The following is a 19248-nucleotide window of genomic DNA, read 5'->3' on the forward strand; positions in this document are numbered from 1 at the left end:
CTCAGGCTAGCAGGCAGGTAGCAGGATATCAGGCAGGAATTAGACAGCAGACTGGCAGGAATCTGGCAGGTATCTGGCAGGTAACTGGCAACGGGACCTGAGGGCTGAAGCAGAGTAGTGAACAGTGCTACAACATTGCTCGGGCACCTCCATTTTGGAGGAGGTGCCTTTTATATGGGAGGTCCTCCGGCAATTGGCCGGGGACTCCTTAGGACAGCGCGCGCGGTCCCTTTAAGAGAGGGGGAGCGCGCACGCGCCCTAAGCACACTGCCGGGGAAGGAGCGCGTGCCGGAAGCAGCGGGGAGAGAAGCGCTGGAGGACGCCGCGCCAGGAGCGGGGAGGTGAGAGGGACGGCGTCTCTGCCTAGAACGGGGCAGAGACGCCGATGCTACAGTACCCTTTAGGCCTCCTCTTTTTTTGGCCAGAAAGAAATTTCTCAAGAAGAAGCGGGGCGTTGATGTTCTCCCTGGGTTCCCAAGTTCTCTCCTCAGGACCAAACCCCTTCCAATCTACCAGAAAAAAGGTTTTTCCTCTTACCCTCTTGGAGGCCAGAATACTCTCTACCTCAAAGATGTCATCAGCGGAAACCGGAGCAGGAGGGGCACCTGGATTTTTGGAAAAAAAATTAAAGACAACGGGTTTGAGGAGAGATACGTGGAAGGAGTTGGGGATCCGTAGGGTGGCCGGGAGTTTTAATTTGTAGGCCACAGGGTTAATTTGCCTGAGGACTTCGAAGGGGCCGATGAATCGAGGACCCAACTTGTAGGAGGGTACTTTGAGCCGCACATGTTTGGATGAGAGCCAAACCTTGTCTCCCGGACGGAATTGGGGCGGATCCAGACATCTCTTATCAGCATATCTCTTCATCCGCTCAGAGGAGAGAAGAAGAGCGGACCTGGTGCTCTCCCAAATAGTAGAAAATTCGCTGACAAGAGACTCCGCAGCAGGGTTGTCCACAGAAACGGAGACAGGAAGTGGAATCCGGGGATGTTGGCCACCGACTATAAAGAACGGGGATTTGGAAGAGGACTCGCTCTCATGGTTGTTATAAGAGAACTCGGCCCATGGTAGGAGATCCACCCAGTCCGAGTGGTGAGCATCAACGAAGTGCCGGAGGTAGCTGGACAAGATCTGATTGATCCGCTCCACTTGACCATTGGACTGAGGGTGGTAAGCGGAGGAGAAATCCAGGGTAATGTCCAGCAGCTTACATGTGGCTCTCCAGAAGCGAGAGGTGAACTGAACCCCACGATCCGACACGATGTGGAGGGGCAGACCATGGAGACGGAAGATGTGGCGGATAAAGTCTTTAGCCAGCTCGGGTGCAGACGGAAGACCAGGCAGGGGAATGAAGTGGGCCATCTTAGAAAAACGGTCAGCGACAACCCAAATGACAGTACAACCGGCAGAAACTGGAAGGTCGGTGATAAAGTCCATAGCGATGTGTTGCCAAGGAGCAGCAGGTACGGGAAGGGGCAGGAGATGGCTGGCAGGTAGATGTCGGGGAACTTTGTTACGGGCACAGGATGAACAGGCCGCGACGAAGTCTACCACGTCCTTACGCAGGGTAGGCCACCAGTAATGCTGGGTAATAAGTTGGAAGGTCTTCTTTTGGCCAGCATGGCCAGCTAGTTTAGAAGAATGTCCCCAGCGAAGAACCCTCTCCCGATCTGGCACAGCTACGAACGTCTTACCGGGTGGAAGACGAGTCAGATCCAAGGGGGCCACATTCATCACCTTGGAGGAGTTGATGATGTGCGTAGGTTCCTCCTCTTGATCGGAGGACAGGAAGGACCGGGACAAGGCATCAGCTTTGACGTTCTTGTCCGCCGGACGGAAATGAAGAATGAAGTCGAAGCGGGCAAAAAACAACGACCACCGGGCCTGGCGAGGATTGAGTCTCTGGGCATTTTGGAGATATGCCAGGTTTTTGTGATCCGTGTAGATAATTACCGGGTAGAGAGCCCCTTCAAGCAGATAGCGCCACTCTCCCAGTGCCAATTTGATGGCTAGCAATTCCCGGTCTCCAATGGAGTAGTTGCGCTCCGACGAGGAGAAGATTTTGGAGAAGAAGCCGCACGTTACCATTCTCCCGGTAGAAGACTTCTGGGTGAGCACCGCTCCGGCTCCGGAGGAGGAGGCATCAACCTCCAGGTAGAATTGTTTATTACAGTCCGTACGGTGCAGGACGGGAGCAGAGGCGAAGGCTTTCTTTAGGGAAAGGAAGGCCTCCTCGGCTTCAGGCGACCATGTCCTGGGGTTAGCCCCCTTACGGGTAAGTGCAGATATGGGAGCAGTCCGAGACGAGAAGTGTGGGATGAAAAGACGATAATAATTAGCGAAGCCCAGGAATCGCTGTATCGCCTTCAAACCTTCAGGACGAGGCCATTTTAGAACAGAAGAGAGCTTCTCGGGATCCATTTGCAGACCTGTTTGGGAGATGACATAGCCCAAGAACGGAAGGGAGGTCTGATCGAAGAGGCACTTCTCGTATTTGGCGTAAAGGTGGTTCTGCCGAAGCCTAAGCAGGACCTGACGAACATCCCTCCGGTGTGTGGGGAGATCCGGAGAGAAGACCAAGATATCGTCCAGGTATACCACTACGCAGGAGTACAGGAGGTCACGGAAGATGTCGTTGACTAGTTCCTGAAAGACCGCGGGAGCATTACAGAGACCGAAGGGCATCACAAGGTACTCGTAGTGACCGTCCCGGGTATTGAATGCCGTCTTCCACTCATCTCCTTGACGGATACGGACCAGATTATACGCTCCTTGTAGATCCAGCTTGGAGAAGATCCTGGTGCCCTTGAGACGGTCAAACAATTCGGAGATGAGTGGCAGGGGATATTTGTTTTTTACCGTGATGAGATTGAGTCCTCTGTAGTCAATACAGGGACGTAGCGAGCCGTCTTTCTTTTTGACAAAGAAGAATCCGGCTCCAGCCGGGGAGGTAGATTTTCGGATAAATCCCCTAGCCAGATTCTCTTCAATGTACTCAGACATGGCTCGGGTCTCGGCTGCAGACAACGGGTAGATACGCCCACGGGGAGGAGTGGTGCCAGGTACCAGGTCGATTGGGCAATCGTATGGCCTATGGGGTGGCAACGTCTCAGCTTCCTTCTTACCGAAGACGTCCGCATAGGGCCAGTAGGGAGCCGGGAGACCAGGTAAGTTAGCTGGAGTAGGCTGAAGGCGAAGTGGACGGACCGGGACCAGGCAGGTCCTATGGCAGTCAGGACCCCATCGGAGTACTTCACCGGACCGCCAGTTCAATACGGGTTCATGTGTCTGGAGCCAAGGTAGACCTAGCAACAGGTAGTGAGAAAGTCCGGACAGCACATGGAATGAGATCTCCTCAGAGTGCAGCATTCCCACCTGCAGGGTTATGGGTTCGGTGACGAGCAGGATGGTCTCCGAGAGAAGTCTTCCATCCACGGAGGCGACTGACAATGGTTCAGCCAGGGACTTGGTGGGAATATGGTATCTCTCTACCAGAGACTGGGAGATGAGGTTTCCAGCAGCTCCAGAATCCAGATGGGCGAGTTCAAAGAGACGGTTTTCTCCCCAAGCAATAGAGACCGGTAAGGTCAGAGACGGAGAGGGCTTACTTTTGTCTAGGACGACCTCTCCGAGTGGTCCTAGACACTGGCGTTTCCCGGCTTTTCCGGGCAGGAACGGATGAAGTGCTTCATACTGCCACAATAGAAACAGCTTCCCTCGGCTCGGCGAGATTCTTGGCGAGAACCGACCATCTTGGTCTGGTCGACCTGCATAGGCTCAGGAGAGTGTAGCTGAGGAGAGACGGAGGGAGTGACGGGTTTCTGAAAAGTAGGAGCTAGACGTGGAAACCTCCTCTCACGGGTGACCTCTTTGGCACGCTCCTGGAACCACAGGTCAATCCGGGTGGCAAGAGTTATTAGGTCATCGAGAGTGGTAGGAATGTCCCGACCGGCAAGTTCATCTTTAATACGGCCGGACAGACCCTCCCAGAAGACGGAAACCAGAGCGTCATTATCCCAGGCCAGCTCCGAGGCAAGGGTACGGAACCGTATGGCATATTGGCCCACGGTGAGACTTCCCTGACGGAGGCGTAGCAGAGATGATGCGGATGAGGTCTTCCGTCCGGGTTCGTCGAAGACTTTCCGGAAAGCCGTGAGAAAGGCAGGCAAGTCGGACACCAGGGGGTCTCCTCTCTCCCATAGAGGATTTAGCCAGGCCAGGGCCTCTCCAGTGAGATGGGACATGATGAAGGCAATTTTGGCCCGGTCGGAGTTAAACTGGTGAGACAGGAGTTCAAAGTGCAGGGTGCACTGATTTATGAAGCCCCGAGCCTGGGCGGAGTCGCCTCCGAAACGAGGAGGTGCAGAAAGCCGGGGTCCGGGGTAGGATACCATGTTATTAGTGGGCAGTGGAGCTGCCGGATTGCGAGTCATTGCACTGGCGGTGGTTGCAGGCAGAGCAGTCAGAGTGTCCAGGCGAGAATTGACATTCCGCAGGTGACCCAGGATGGACTCCTGTTGGGACCTCTGACGGGACAGTTCATGACACAGGTCCGAGAGCGAGGTAGCTTGGGTGCCACCGGGTTCCAGGGCCCGAGCAAACTGTAACGGGTCTGGGAGGCGGAACCTCTGAGCTACTATACAAGGGGGTGGTCCTTGTAAGGGAGCGGGTGGCGACCAGGGTAGACGGGCAGGCAGTCACAGCAGGTGACTGGGACAGTCTCTGAATGAACGGACAGGAGGTCACGGCAAGTGACCGGGGCAGTCTCTGGATGAACGGGCAGGAGGTCACGGCAAGTGACCGGGGCAGTCTCTGGATGAACGGGCAGGAGGTCACGGCAAGTGACCGGGGCAGTCTCTGGGTAAAGGATTGGTACGACCTGTGGTGGCAGATGATAGACGTGAGCTCCCAGGTGAGCAGGCGAGAGTCTCTGGATAATCGGGTGGTCACAGCATGTGACGGCGGAGCCTCCAGGAAGACCAACAGACAGGTAGCAGATGAGCGCTCCCAGGTGAGCGGGCAGGAGTCTCTGGACAGGCGGGTGGTCACAGCACGTGACGGCAGAGCCTCCTGGTAGGCTAGCAGACAGGCAGCAGATGAGCGCTCCCAGGTGAGCGGGCAAGCTGGTCCTTAGACAGACTGACAGGAGTTGGAAGGCAGACCGTCGGACCTCAGGCAATCAGGCAGGTAGAAGATGTGCGCTCCCAGGTGAGCGGGCAAGCTGGTCCTTAGACAGACTGACAGAAGTTGGAAGGCAGACCGTCGAACCTCAGGCTAGCAGGCAGGTAGCAGGATATCAGGCAGGAATTAGACAGCAGACTGGCAGGAATCTGGCAGGTATCTGGCAGGTAACTGGCAACGGGACCTGAGGGCTGAAGCAGAGTAGTGAACAGTGCTACAACATTGCTCGGGCACCTCCATTTTGGAGGAGGTGCCTTTTATATGGGAGGTCCTCCGGCAATTGGCCGGGGACTCCTTAGGACGGCGCGCGCGGTCCCTTTAAGAGAGGGGGAGCGCGCGCGCGCGCCCTAAGCACACTGTCGGGGAAGGAGCGCGTGCCGGAAGCAGCGGGGAGAGAAGCGCTGGAGGACGCCACGCCAGGAGCGGGGAGGTGAGAGGGACGGCGTCTCTGCCTAGAACGGGGCAGAGACGCCGATGCTACAGCAAGTCTGCATCTTCTGATGCGGCAAGGATCACTTATGATGGGCACACTTTTAGACAGTGACCTGGGAGTCAGAGATGCTTCCAGGGGTCTTCCCCATGCTGTTCCCATGTCTTTTCAGCACTTTATGCATGTGTCACACAGCACATGGCCAGATAAGGTTGTAAAATGTTAAAATGACATTTCCCGGTGAATGCATTTGTCATAGTTGAAAGCAATACAAAAGTGCAAAAACGCATAAAAAATGCTACTTGTGAACATAGCCGAAGGTGTGGAGGAGTATTTTTGTTTTTGGTCATTTATTTTAACTTATACACAAGTCTTTTCCCTGGAAAGGATGTTCCTTAACATATTTCACAGGAAAAAAGTTTCACTTTCGTTTTATTGTGAGCCTGTAAAAGTGGCTTAATACCTCTGACCATGTTGTTGACAGCAGTGACCTGGGGGTCAGAAATGCTTCCTGGGGCGATCCCCGTGCTGTCCCCATGTCATTTGAGCACTGTCACTATCGTTTTGGGCACTTTTTAGGCTTTTAAAAAACTGCCGGGGGTGCCGCCGCAAAAATGCTCGAGTCTCCCATAGACTAACATTGGGCTCGTTGCTCGGGTCGAGCACCCGAGTATCACAGTGAGCTCGGCCCGAGCTTCGAGCACCCGAGCATTTTAGTGCTCGCTCAACACTATTTATTACTGAAGAATTTGGCTGATCAGTGTCTTTGTCATCCTTCAAATTATATAAAGAAGAGTAAAACCCAGCAAGTTGTTCAGCTATTTCACCTGGATGTGTATAGTTGATTCCATTTTTCTGAATAGAATTGACCCTAGTTATTATACCTTGCTTTTTGACCCTTTTAGCCATAAGTTTGGTCATTTTATTGTAGAAAAAATAATAATTGAGCTTAATACAATTCATGAGTTTATCATATTCACCTACCAGAATAGATTTTAATTTTGCTCTAAGACAGAGTAGAACTGATTGTGTTTCCTTTGTAGGGTTTCGTTGTTGTTTTGTCTCTTCTTCCACAATTTTTTGTCTTTTTTTGCATTTCATTAGTTTTCCTTTTATGTTGCTCATATAATTGGATAAGAATCCCTCTGAGGACAGCCATATGGGCATTTCAAGTTATGATGAGGGATGTATCTGTCACGCAAGGTGTGGGAAAGACTAAGTGCAACACGAAGGGATAAGAGGAAGGGAGCCCAGACACTAGGGAAAGGGGGAGTGGAGACCTCCTAGGCTGATCTGATATCACCCTGTCTCCCCTATCGTCCCTATATTGGTTCCTCACCAATCGCCGCACAGGAAACTAAAACCCTGTATTTCCCTAGAGCTAGGCCCTGTCCAGGGAAGGGAGGGGATGAACACTAGTCTGTCCCCACTAACAACTAAAGACAACAAGGTAGACAGATACGGGGGGGAAAGTAACTTAGCTTGAGCCGACTTCAGAGAGATTACACACACGTCCTCTTAGCACCGAGAGGAAGTAAGCGGACTGCAACTGCTCCAAGCTTTCACAAGGAAACATGTGAATATCACCGGCACCTCCCTATTGCAAGCTGCAAGTATTTAAACACCCAGGTCAGGGTGTTAATTAGCAAGAGGAAGGTAGCTGCTGGGTCCTAGAGTGAAACAGCTAAGAAGGAGTCTGTAATGCCAAATGAAGAGATCTCCTGCAATCAACTGCAGGGCGACTGTCTGTCACATCTGACACCCCCGTGATAGTATCTTGAATGTTTTCTTGAAAGTATAATTTGATAGCATTATCAGTTTTGATTTTATATGTTGGGGAGTGAAGTAAAAAGGAATTACACCTCCATGTTTTTGGCAAAGCTGTTTGAAGATGTAGGCTTCAAAACTATCTTCATGGGAGCATGGTCTGTCCATGTGTTATTATCAATTTGGATTTCTCTGAATCTTTGAAGAGTATTAATATTGGTCAGAACTGTGTCAATTCTTGAAAAAGTTTTATGCATGTTAGAATAGTACGTCTGTTCCCTTGAAGACACCTAAATGAGTCAAACAACTGTTCCTTTATCAACCAATTTTTTAATGTAAACATTTTATTCCTGTGTGAGGCAGAAGTATCCATCCTCTGATCATTAATTATATTAAAATCTCCAAAAATAAGTAAATTACCTTTTTGATGTCTTTGTACTTTTTTTTTTCACAAGTTTGTTTAAAAACGAAATTTGGCCTCTATTAGGCGCGTATATATTATCTAGCGTATAGGTTATACTGTCTGTGTTGCATATGAGAATATGGTATCTCCCATTGTTATCATGAATTTCTTCAATTAGTCGAAAGCTCAGAGATTCTTTATTGCCGTGATCACACCGTTTTTTTTTGGTCAAGTGCCTTTTTTGAACCAGTCATTGCATTTCGTAACTTTTCTATTAGAAATCACATTGTAAAGCAAACTACTCATACACAAACTACTCATACCCACACACATAAATGTCATGAAAAGGATTCGTATGTTTTTGGCGGCACAGTACTTATGAACCAGCCCTTCCAATCAAAAGTTATTTGTCGGCTATACATTGCTTTTGAATTTGCCTTTTCAAGTCGAAAAGTCCCAAAAGTTTCCAAGCCCCTATAGATCTAAGGAGCAGGAGGTGCACATATTTTTCACCTTGCACTGTTTTTGATCCATCCTTTTTTAAATTAAATCAATGATGCCAGTTTCTTTCTATAGCTTTTGCTTAAAAAGGCCGGTTCAAAAACCGTGTATGGCCAAAAATATCGTCACATCTATATGGCCTTTGACACCAATGTAACTCATTTGAAAGAAACTTTGATTTGGAAAAGGTGGATCAAAAACACTGCGTGGCCCAAAAAAAAAGTGCACACCCCACTCATCACATCTACTGTATATGGGTTTCAAGACTTGAAAAGTAAAAAAAAAAAAAAAAAAGTTGCATCGTTGAAGTGGTTTTGAATGGGCCTGTTCAATCAAAAAGTTTCTAAAAAGTTACATTGATTAGATAATGGTCTCAAACCCCTATGAATATGATGAGTAGGGCGGAACATCCAGCGTATTTTCATTTACTCTTTCTCAAAGTTTTGGAAAAAGTATCATCAATCCCTCAAAGTCCTAAAGCTCATGTAGACGTGATGAATGGGAGTGCACGTATTTTTGGCCATGCCATGTTTTTGAACTGGCCCATTAAATCAAAACTTTTTTTTAAAAGTTGTATCGGTACTTCTAAGTCCTGGAGCCCATAACTAGGGGGTTGCACGTATTCCTGCCCACTCCAATCAAAAGAGACACTGATGATTCCGTGCATTTCTTTCCATCACAGTTTATTCTCCGTTTATCCATCGACCTTGTGTTTTACATTCGATGAATAATCCCTCAAGGGCTAAACGCAGCCTAGTAAATAAGCAGAATGTTTCTTCCAGTCATTTTTATTGATGGAGCTTATTTTCCCTGCATTAAATTATATGAGATGCGGAGTGTGTCCTTGTGGGTGAGCCATTTCTGAGAGGTCGGACCGGACTCTTCAATCAGGGACAATATTGAAAAATATTTTATTGGAATTTCACTTTCCGTAAAATACGTTCTGAGAATATTACATTCCGGGCATCGCCGTCCAGAGGAGTAAGACGAAAATAAGTGATATAAATCAGACCTCCATTTATCAACATTTCTGAAGATGAAGGAGTTAATTATTTGTCTTATTTCTTTTTATTTACCAATTGACAATAAAAAGTCAAAAAAAAAAAAAAAACTATCAAACTTTTTGGTTGTCAGCCATAAACAAGGTAATTTATGTATTTGCAAAAATTTAGGCTGGCAGCGTGTATGATGGTTCGTAGCATCAGGATTTGCAGTGCCAGTAAATGGCCAGTGAATTGACAGTCAATCAAGCCTCAGAGGATGGAGACGTTTTTTCATGTTCTTGGGACCTGATTCATTGTAAACAAAGCCTCCAATTGTCCTGAAAGACGTGATTATGAGGTGGAATTGTAGTTGTAATATAACCACACTGATCAAGCAGCAGCCATCTGCATGTCCCATTCCTTGCCCTGAATCAGAAACAGTGATTCTCCTACTTCATATTCACAGTGACTCTCCTACTTCATATTCACAGTGACTCTCCTACTTCATATTCAGAGTGACTCTCCTACTTCATATTCACAGTGACTCTTCTACTTCATATTCTTTATATTCACAGTGACTCTACTTCATATTCACAGTGACTCTCCAACTTCATATACACAATGACTCTCCTTCTTCATATTCACAGTGACTCTCCTACTTCATATTCACAGTGACTCTCCTACTTCATATTCACAGTGACTCTCCTACTTCATATTCACAGTGACTCTTCTACTTCATATTCTTTATATTCACAGTGACTCTACTTCATATTCACAGTGACTCTCCAACTTCATATACACAGTGACTCTCCTTCATATTCACAGTGACTCTCCTACTTCATATACACAATGACTCTCCTTCTTCATATTCACAGTGACTCTCCTACTTCATATTCACAGTGACTCTTCTACTTCATATTCTTCATATTCACAGGGACTCTCCTACTTCATATTCACAGTGACTCTTCTACTTCATATTCTTCATATTCACAGTGACTCTCCTACTTCATATTCACAGTGACTCTCCTACTTCATATTCACAGTGACTCTCCTACTTCATATTCACAGTGACTCTTCTACTTCATATTCTTTATATTCACAGTGACTCTACTTCATATTCACAGTGACTCTCCAACTTCATATACACAGTGACTCTCCTTCATATTCACAGTGACTCTCCTACTTCATATACACAGTGACTCGCCTGCTTCATATTCACAGTGACTCTCCTACTTCATATTCACAGTGACTCTCCTACTTCATATTCACAGTGACTCTCCTACTTCATATTCACAGTGACTCTTCTACTTCATATTCTTCATATTCACAGGGACTCTCCTACTTCATATTCACAGTGACTCTTCTACTTCATATTCTTCATATTCACAGTGACTCTCCTACTTCATATTCACAGTGACTCTCCTACTTCAAATTCACAGTGACTCTCCTACTTCATATTCACAGTGACTCTCCTACTTCATATTCACAGTGACTCGCCTACTTCATATTCACAGTGACTCTCCTACTTCATATTCACAGTGACTCTCCTACTTCATATTCACAGTGACTCTTCTACTTCATATTCTTCATATTCACAGGGACTCTCCTACTTCATATTCACAGTGACTCTTCTACTTCATATTCTTCATATTCACAGTGACTCTCCTACTTCATATTCACAGTGACTCTCCTACTTCATATTCACAGTGACTCTCCTACTTCATATTCACAGTGACTCTTCTACTTCATATTCTTTATATTCACAGTGACTCTACTTCATATTCACAGTGACTCTCCAACTTCATATACACAGTGACTCTCCTTCATATTCACAGTGACTCTCCTACTTCATATACACAGTGACTCGCCTACTTCATATTCACAGTGACTCTCCTACTTCATATTCACAGTGACTCTTCTACTTCATATTCTTCATATTCACAGTGACTCTCCTACTTCACATGCACAATGACTCCCCTACTTCATATTCCCAGTGACTCTTCTACTTCATATTCTTCATGTTCACAGGGACTCTCCTACTTCATATTCACAGTGACTCTTCTACTTCATATTCTTCATATTCACAGTGACTCTCCTACTTCATATTCACAGTGACTCTCCTACTTCATATTCACAGTGACTCTCCTACTTCATATTCACAGTGACTCTTCTACTTCATATTCTTCATGTTCACAGGGACTCTCCTACTTCATATTCACAGTGACTCTTCTACTTCATATTCTTCATGTTCACAGGGACTCTCCTACTTCATATTCACAGTGACTCTTCTACTTCATATTCTTCATATTCACAGTGACTCTCCTACTTCATATTCACAGTGACTCTCCTACTTCATATTCACAGTGACTCTCCTACTTCATATTCATAGTGACTCTTCTACTTCATATTCTTTATATTCACAGTGACTCTACTTCATATTCACAGTGACTCTCCAACTTCATATACACAGTGACTCTCCTTCTTCATATTCACAGTGACTCTCCTACTTCATATTCACAGTGACTCTCCTACTTCATATTCACAGTGACTCTCCTACTTCATATTCACAGTGACTCTTCTACTTCATATTCTTTATATTCACAGTGACTCTACTTCATATTCACAGTGACTCTCCAACTTCATATACACAGTGACTCTCCTTCATATTCACAGTGACTCTCCTACTTCATATTCACAGTGACTCTCCTACTTCATATTCACAGTGACTCTTCTACTTCATATTCTTCATATTCACAGGGACTCTCCTACTTCATATTCACAGTGACTCTTCTACTTCATATTCTTCATATTCACAGTGACTCTCCTACTTCATATTCACAGTGACTCTCCTACTTCATATTCACAGTGACTCTCCTACTTCATATTCACAGTGACTCTTCTACTTCATATTCTTTATATTCACAGTGACTCTACTTCATATTCACAGTGACTCTCCAACTTCATATACACAGTGACTCTCCTTCATATTCACAGTGACTCTCCTACTTCATATTCACAGTGACTCTCCTACTTCATATACACAGTGACTCGCCTACTTCATATTCACAGTGACTCTCCTACTTCATATTCACAGTGACTCTTCTACTTCATATTCTTCATATTCACAGTGACTCTCCTACTTCACATGCACAATGACTCTCCTACTTCATATTCCCAGTGACTCTCCTACTTCACATTCACAGTGACTCTCCTACTTCATATTCACAATGACTCTCCTATATCTTGCTTCCTATTAATTAAATCTATATTAATTCCTTCTTCTCACCCATTAGTCTTCTATACTGCTGTGCTGTCACACACTATCTGTACTGTTTATTAAGTGGTTTATCATTTTCTCTCCCTGTGACGACCTCTCGCTACCCTGATTATCCACAAAATTATTGCTGCATTCCCTGTCTTGGCTTTTATACAGGCTACGATAGCCCCTCCTGATTAGCAGCGCTATACCATGAGATGTGATAGCTGCAAAGCCTTATGGAGAAGCCCCTATGTTCGCGCCTGAGGTGATATGATCCTTCTCTGGCTGACGCAATAATTTAATATATGTAAAATGGAGGAGGTCATTTTAATGAATTTCACTCAAAGCAAATCGCATATTGCCCAATTGGCCGGGTTCAGCGAATTTTTAACAATTCAACACAAATTTGATTCGCAACTTTACGGATTAGGAATATAGCGGCAAACGTCACTAATAAGAGTCCAAACTGGCATCCAATTCTGGCAAGTGCATAAAGGTGCTGCATGCTGGGTCTTGTAGTATAACATTTTCTCTCTTCATATTTTTTAGATCAATTTTGTATTTTTATTCAACATTGTGAGAATATTAATGACAAAACTACGAGCTTCGACCACGTCAGAGACCATACAGTACAGGTGAGCATCCTGGGACGAGACTCTGTTGTGAAAGTCATTGTGAAGGAACATGTATGATCAGAGACAGAATATAGACAATATATCAAGGTGACTGTCATGGAGAAAATTAAAATCCATGGAAAAAAAATGAGAGAAAAGAGCTTGCACTCTACTCTGGGTGGCTGACCCCTTCCTTTGGAATTAGGTAGCCAAGGGAACCTCCAATGGCTAACAGATGTGAGGCCCTGCTTCAGAAATGTGGAGTATATTTACTACCGAGATAAGAGTACTAAAACCTGTAAAGAACTGGGATCCTTTGTCTGCTTTCTAGAAATTAAGATGGGAGGTTTGCATGAACTGCGTCTATCCAATAGATAGGAAAATCATATGTTCGGAAACGTGATAAAGTGGAGAATGCAAAGCATTTGCTGAGCGATGACCAGAATCCTGTCAATTGAATACGGAGCTGATAGTTGAGGCTACATCTGTCATATTTGGTCTCTATGTAAAGATAAAATGAGGATAAAAAATATGACATCAATATCGAGCACTTGTGACTCTCCAAGCAAAGATATAGTCAAAGTAGGGACTCTCATACAGTAATTTTCTGAAACTGAAGCCACATCCCATGTCCAACCCTGTATGGAGTCATCAAGGAGCGGTGTGTGGGTGTAACTTTGGAGCTAATAAAAGGCAAATGCCAACTTTTGGGTGTAGTCAGTACTTGGAGGCACTGTTCACTGTGGGTGCTGTCCGTTTTTCTGGAGTGCCTCGTTCCATAAATCTGAAGCCATTTCTGTGATGACAGGTTTAGTAACTTTCCTTGGTTTATCTTTTTATTTTATGTAATTGTATATGCTTTACAGTATTGTTTTGTCCCATTTGTAAAATCTTTTGTATATTTTTTTTATAAACACTGCCTATCGTTCTGGATTAAATCTAAAATTGAATAGCTATGTTCCTTTTGTTCTGTAAACCGCACCTCGAAGCCATACACTACCAGAACCAGAGCCAGGCCTCCAGTCAGCCTGTATAAAACACGACTGGTGGTGGTAGCTAATAATCTTTATGGGGTTATCGTGGAATTAGCAGAGACCGTACGGGGGTATATACATATATTCCATGTATTGGAATCCGGAGGTGTATATACCATACGCTCACTGTTAGTTTCCCGATAACAGGCCTGTTAATGCAAACAGCCTGTTACCTCCACCGTTAATCGTCGGCCAATCGTGTAATTGTCTAGACGATAGGGGGCTCTTACCAGGATACATTCCCGTGATCACCTGTAAAAAGCTCTGAAACGCTCTGACATTACTGCTGCTACAATGGATTATTTTTTTCTGATTGTGCACAGTCGCCTTATCTGCTGCAGTTCTAAAATTTGTACCAAATTTTCCTTTTTTTTCTTGTAAAATTTGCATCCGTCTCCGTGACTTGCAGGAAAGCTGTTAAGGCCACACTGGTGTTACTCCCTCTCCTGGGAATTACATACATGCTGTTCTTTGTGAATCCAGGGGAAGACGACGTCTCGCAGATAGTATTCATTTATTTTAATTCCTTTCTTCAGTCTTTTCAGGTAAGTCATTTGACGAGACACTTATGCAAATTAAAAATGTTGGGGAGGGAAAACCTGTACCTTTCCCCCAGTGGTGTAACTTGAAGCTCAAGGAACCATGTGCAAAATTTCCAACAGGAACCCCCAAAAATTTAAGTTTTCATTTGGACCAAAGAGACATTTTGGGCTCCCCTAAGCCCAGGGACCCCTGCACCTACTATAGTTACGGCCCTGCAAGGTAATTCAGCATTATACCCAGATTAAAAAGTAGATTCATAAAAGCAGATCAATAAATTTTAAAAAAAGTTTAGTTACTCTTTACTGAACTTGATACATTTTAAGAAAACAAAGTTGTAACAAGACATAAAAGGTGAATCATAGAAAATTACCAGAAGTTACACTTCTTTCAAACCCAAATAATGACTGGAAGAGCCCAAACCGAGGGACACCCCCTCATACAGTAAGTGTGACCCCTAAAGACCTACGCTGGTGTCTGCTCACATTCATTTACAGCTATTGTACTTTGCACAGTAGTCGCACATCGTCACCTTTCCGTGTAACTTCTCTAAACTAGTTTTGTCGCTTTTCTTTCAGGGTTTCTTTGTATCAGTATTTTACTGCTTCTTGAATGGGGAGGTAAGTGATTTTGGGAAAGATTTTTTATTTTTGCAGTACTTTCCAGGTTGTATCACTTTTATTCATATATGTAGTCATAAATCCGGCTACTTACTAAAACAGTGGAGCTCAGAGGTGTAATTTTAAAGGGGTTGTCCAGACTTGGGGCTCAAGTCTGCAGTCACTTTTTGTGACTGCAGACTTGTGAATAATCACAGTGCACGCTGTCAGGATTCTCTGGGAGCGGTTGGTCATGTGATTTGCATATTCCGGACACATTCCAACTAGACGTGTCCGACCTTGTTCAATTCACATGTCTAGTGGGCACGTGACCGCATGTATGCAAATCAGATATTTCTGGTCACGCGCCCACCAGCTCCCGGAACTGGAGAATCCTGACAGCGTGCACTGGGCACACTGTGAAGATTCACAAGTCTGCAGTCACAAAGTCCCAAGCCTGGACAACCCCTTTAAAGCAAAATCTTTAACAGGGCCCTGACCTACGATGTTTTATTGCTAATGCTGATATTTTCTTATGTGGCAGATAGGATTTGGGCCCTTTTAGAAAATAAGAATAAAAAAAAAAAAATGTACTAAAGTAACAAATACAAGACACATTACAAGATCAAAAGTTTTATATATTTTTCCTTTTTTTAATTGGTTCCCTTTAACAGGCAATGCCCCTTTTAAATCCATAGTCCAACCATAGACTGACAGACACAGGACAGGATGGTTAATGTTTTATTGATTGAGACTCCGAGAATATTTTTCATCTCATGTCTTTGTCTCAAATTCATTTTCTGACCTAAAACTTCTTAATTGTTTGACACCCGGATAACTGGTACTAAAGAGTAAATCTCCTTTTAATCTATAATATATTAGCGGAGGCCGAGGTTTCCGTTCCCCGTCTTCTCCTTGCGCCTTTCTTACTGCAGTCAGGATCACTTAAAATGCGGAAATGAACTAATTAAGGGATAAACGAGAAGTCGCCATTTTTGGGGGGATTTTGTATGTAACAGTCTGAAAGAGGAATTCTAGAATCCTGGGATTCCTGTAGAGTAAAAAGGGACTCTTAAAGGGGAAGTGAACACAAAAATTGTCCAACACTCTTAATATGAAAAAAATAAAATAATACAAAAAAGTTTTCCATTTTATTTTGCTATTATTTGACTTATGGGCAGGAATCCTGTGACCATCTTGGTGTCCAGACTGTGAATAAGGCAACTCCCTGAACCCCCTTTATAGCAAGAAGTCCCAGTGCCGGCATGCAAACGACATTTCCTCTCCAAAAGATGAGGAAACGAATACAAATTAACCTAATAGGAAGTCGCCAAATATCCATTTATGGCTTCATTATATCATATGTTAATATCAGCCAACCAGAGAGCCTCCATAACAAAGGGGCAACTCCCAGCATTCCTAAAGCAATGTCACGGTGCTACCGTTCCCCCATCGAAGATTTACACCACGGAAATGTCAATATAACAGTGGAAACTGTCATCAGTGCCAGTCACTTAGTGCCCCAGTATCAGTGTCAGACACCAATACTACCCCAGTATCAGTGCAACCACCCATAGTTCCTGAGCATCAGTGCCAGCCACCAATACTACCCCAGTATCAGTGCAACCACCCATAGTTCCTCAGCATCAGCGCCAGCCACCAATATAACCCCAGTATCAGTGCAATCACACATAGTTCCCTAATATTACTGCCAGCATGTCATCATTATCACAACGCAATGCTAACAAGTCAAAGTGCCATATATCAGTGCCAGCCATCTACAGTGTTTCAATATAACACCACCTGCCACAGCGTTCCCATTAGCCTGTATCAGTTCCAGACATCCATATTAATGTCATAGGTGCCTGAACAGTGCAGTGCCAGTCACCGATCCACCATAGCAGTACCACCCAGCCACCAATCCCCAGAAATGATTCTAGCTGTCCATGCTAATGTCAAAATAAGTTCCTAAAAAAAGCCATGCCAGCCCCTATGGCACTCTTATAACATCTGATCCAGTCACAGAGCAAATATAATAGTGCCAGCGAGCTCCAGCATTCCCACAACAGTGCCAGCCATTTATAGGACCACAATAGTGTCCCTATAACTGTGCCCTCCTGCCGAGTGCCGCTATTACAGTTGCCTTCCCCTATTTTGAGCCATCTACATTGACCTACAGCAGTCCTATTCTGACAACACACCATAGTGACCACATAACAGTGCCAGACATTTACAGAGTCCCACTAACAGTGCCAGTCATGTTGTGACATGCAGAAGTAGTGCTGTTGCTTTAAAAGCATTCAGCAACTATTAGGAGTAACACAAGCACAGGAGACAGGAAGTGTTGTGTTCCAGAAGCATCCAGCAACTAGAGGGGTTAACACAGTCACAGGAGACAGGGAGTGTTTTAGCAGAGCCCCAGAGGGATTGTGGGGAAGCTGTTTACTGTCTGGCTGGAGCCAAAGAGCAAGGTGGCTTATGATCTGTATCTAACAGAAGTCAAGGGAACAGAATTCAGGTCAGGAGGGAAGCTAAACACAAGTCAGATAGACTCTCTGAGCTAACAGTGTGGAGTATTATTGGCCAGGAAGATAAGGACTGGAAGGAAGCCTGTCATAGAGATCATCTCCCTCATCACACCCTCCCCCCCTCCGTCTCCATGCAGGATAAAGAATGCTGTGTACTATTGAGTCCTTGTGAAGGAAAAGCCTGTGGTTGTCTATGCATCAAAACTGTGCTGTACTGTGCTACCGGGTAATAGACTGTGTACTGCTGTGCTGCAAAGGAGACTGTACTGTTATTACTGGAGCCTGTTGCTCAAAGAGACATTTGCATTGCACTGGCCGTGCTTCATTAAATGTTACTGTTCTACCGTTTATGAAGACTCTTGTCAGATGTGTCTGGTCAGCAACTGAATCTATCGTGTGCCTGAGAGAAGCTGCAGCACATGGTCTATGGTCGCCCTGAATAACGGTTCCCCCAGGATTCCAACAAATTCATGCAACCAGTCTCGCCCCTATCTGAACTTAGGTGGCGTGCTTGTAACAATGTATATAGTCCCAATAAGTGCCAGTGTTCATAGTCCCAATAACAGTGCCAGCGTTCATAGTCCCAATAACAGTGCCAGTGTTCATAGTCCCAATAACAGTGCCAGCGTTCATAGTCCCAATAACAATGCCAGACAGCAATTCATGAGAGTGTAAGTCAACTAAAGTGCCCATATAAGAGTTTCCGCAAACTCCCCCGATGCTCTTACACTGTCATCTACAGATGAACATCATTGCAGATTTACCCTCATCTCCATCCTGACACATGAGCTCAGTGGAGACATTGGATTTATTTCTGTGCTTATTTCTGCGGAAAGAATGAATTGCAATATTCAGATTTAATTACAGTGTTTCTAATTCATTAGCCCGGGCATTTATTATTAATCTGCGCTGATTATTAACTGGGCTGCCTTCAAGGCAAACTGCAGAAAACAGCGGATTATTGTCCACCGCAATCAGGAGATAATAAGTTACCTCCATATTGTCATAATCACACTGTATCTAAGCCGATCAGACGTCATACTGTAAATTGAACTGGTGTATCTAAGCCTATCGTGGGAGACTGTCCGCTGAACTGATGCATCTAAGCTGATTACGTGCGATACAGTCTGCTGATTTGATGTATCTAATCTTATGATGTGTGATATTGTATGTCAAACGTATGTATCTAAGCTTAACATGTGTGATGCTGTCTGTTGAACTGATGTATTTAATCCTATCTGTCTAGCCAGTGTATCTAATCCTATCTTGTATGGTAAGTTTGCTTTGCTAGTGTATTTTAGCCTATATTATGTGATACATCTACTAAGACAGTGTATCTAAGCCCTATCATTTGTGATACAGTCTACTTGGCCAATATGTCTAAACCCATCACGTGTGATACTGTCTGA

General features: G+C 44.8%; 1 protein-coding gene across 2 annotated transcripts in view; it reads left to right on the top strand.

Annotated features, from left to right (window-relative positions):
• Positions 1–19248, top strand: part of CRHR2 (corticotropin releasing hormone receptor 2) — a 544351-nt gene that overhangs the window by 520526 nt on the left and 4577 nt on the right. For both annotated transcript variants that reach the window (XM_073677250.1, XM_073677249.1), the window contains 3 exons: positions 13074–13159; positions 14582–14717; positions 15291–15332. In XM_073677250.1, coding sequence (XP_073533351.1) covers positions 13074–13159; positions 14582–14717; positions 15291–15332 — 264 coding nt within the window. The remainder of the gene's footprint in view (positions 1–13073; positions 13160–14581; positions 14718–15290; positions 15333–19248) is intronic.

Source organism: Phyllobates terribilis, unplaced genomic scaffold, assembly GCF_046119375.1.
Source record: "Phyllobates terribilis strain yellow unplaced genomic scaffold, ASM4611937v1 Scaffold_4__5_contigs__length_816908805, whole genome shotgun sequence".
In the NCBI taxonomy this organism is placed as follows: Eukaryota; Metazoa; Chordata; class Amphibia; order Anura; family Dendrobatidae; genus Phyllobates; species Phyllobates terribilis.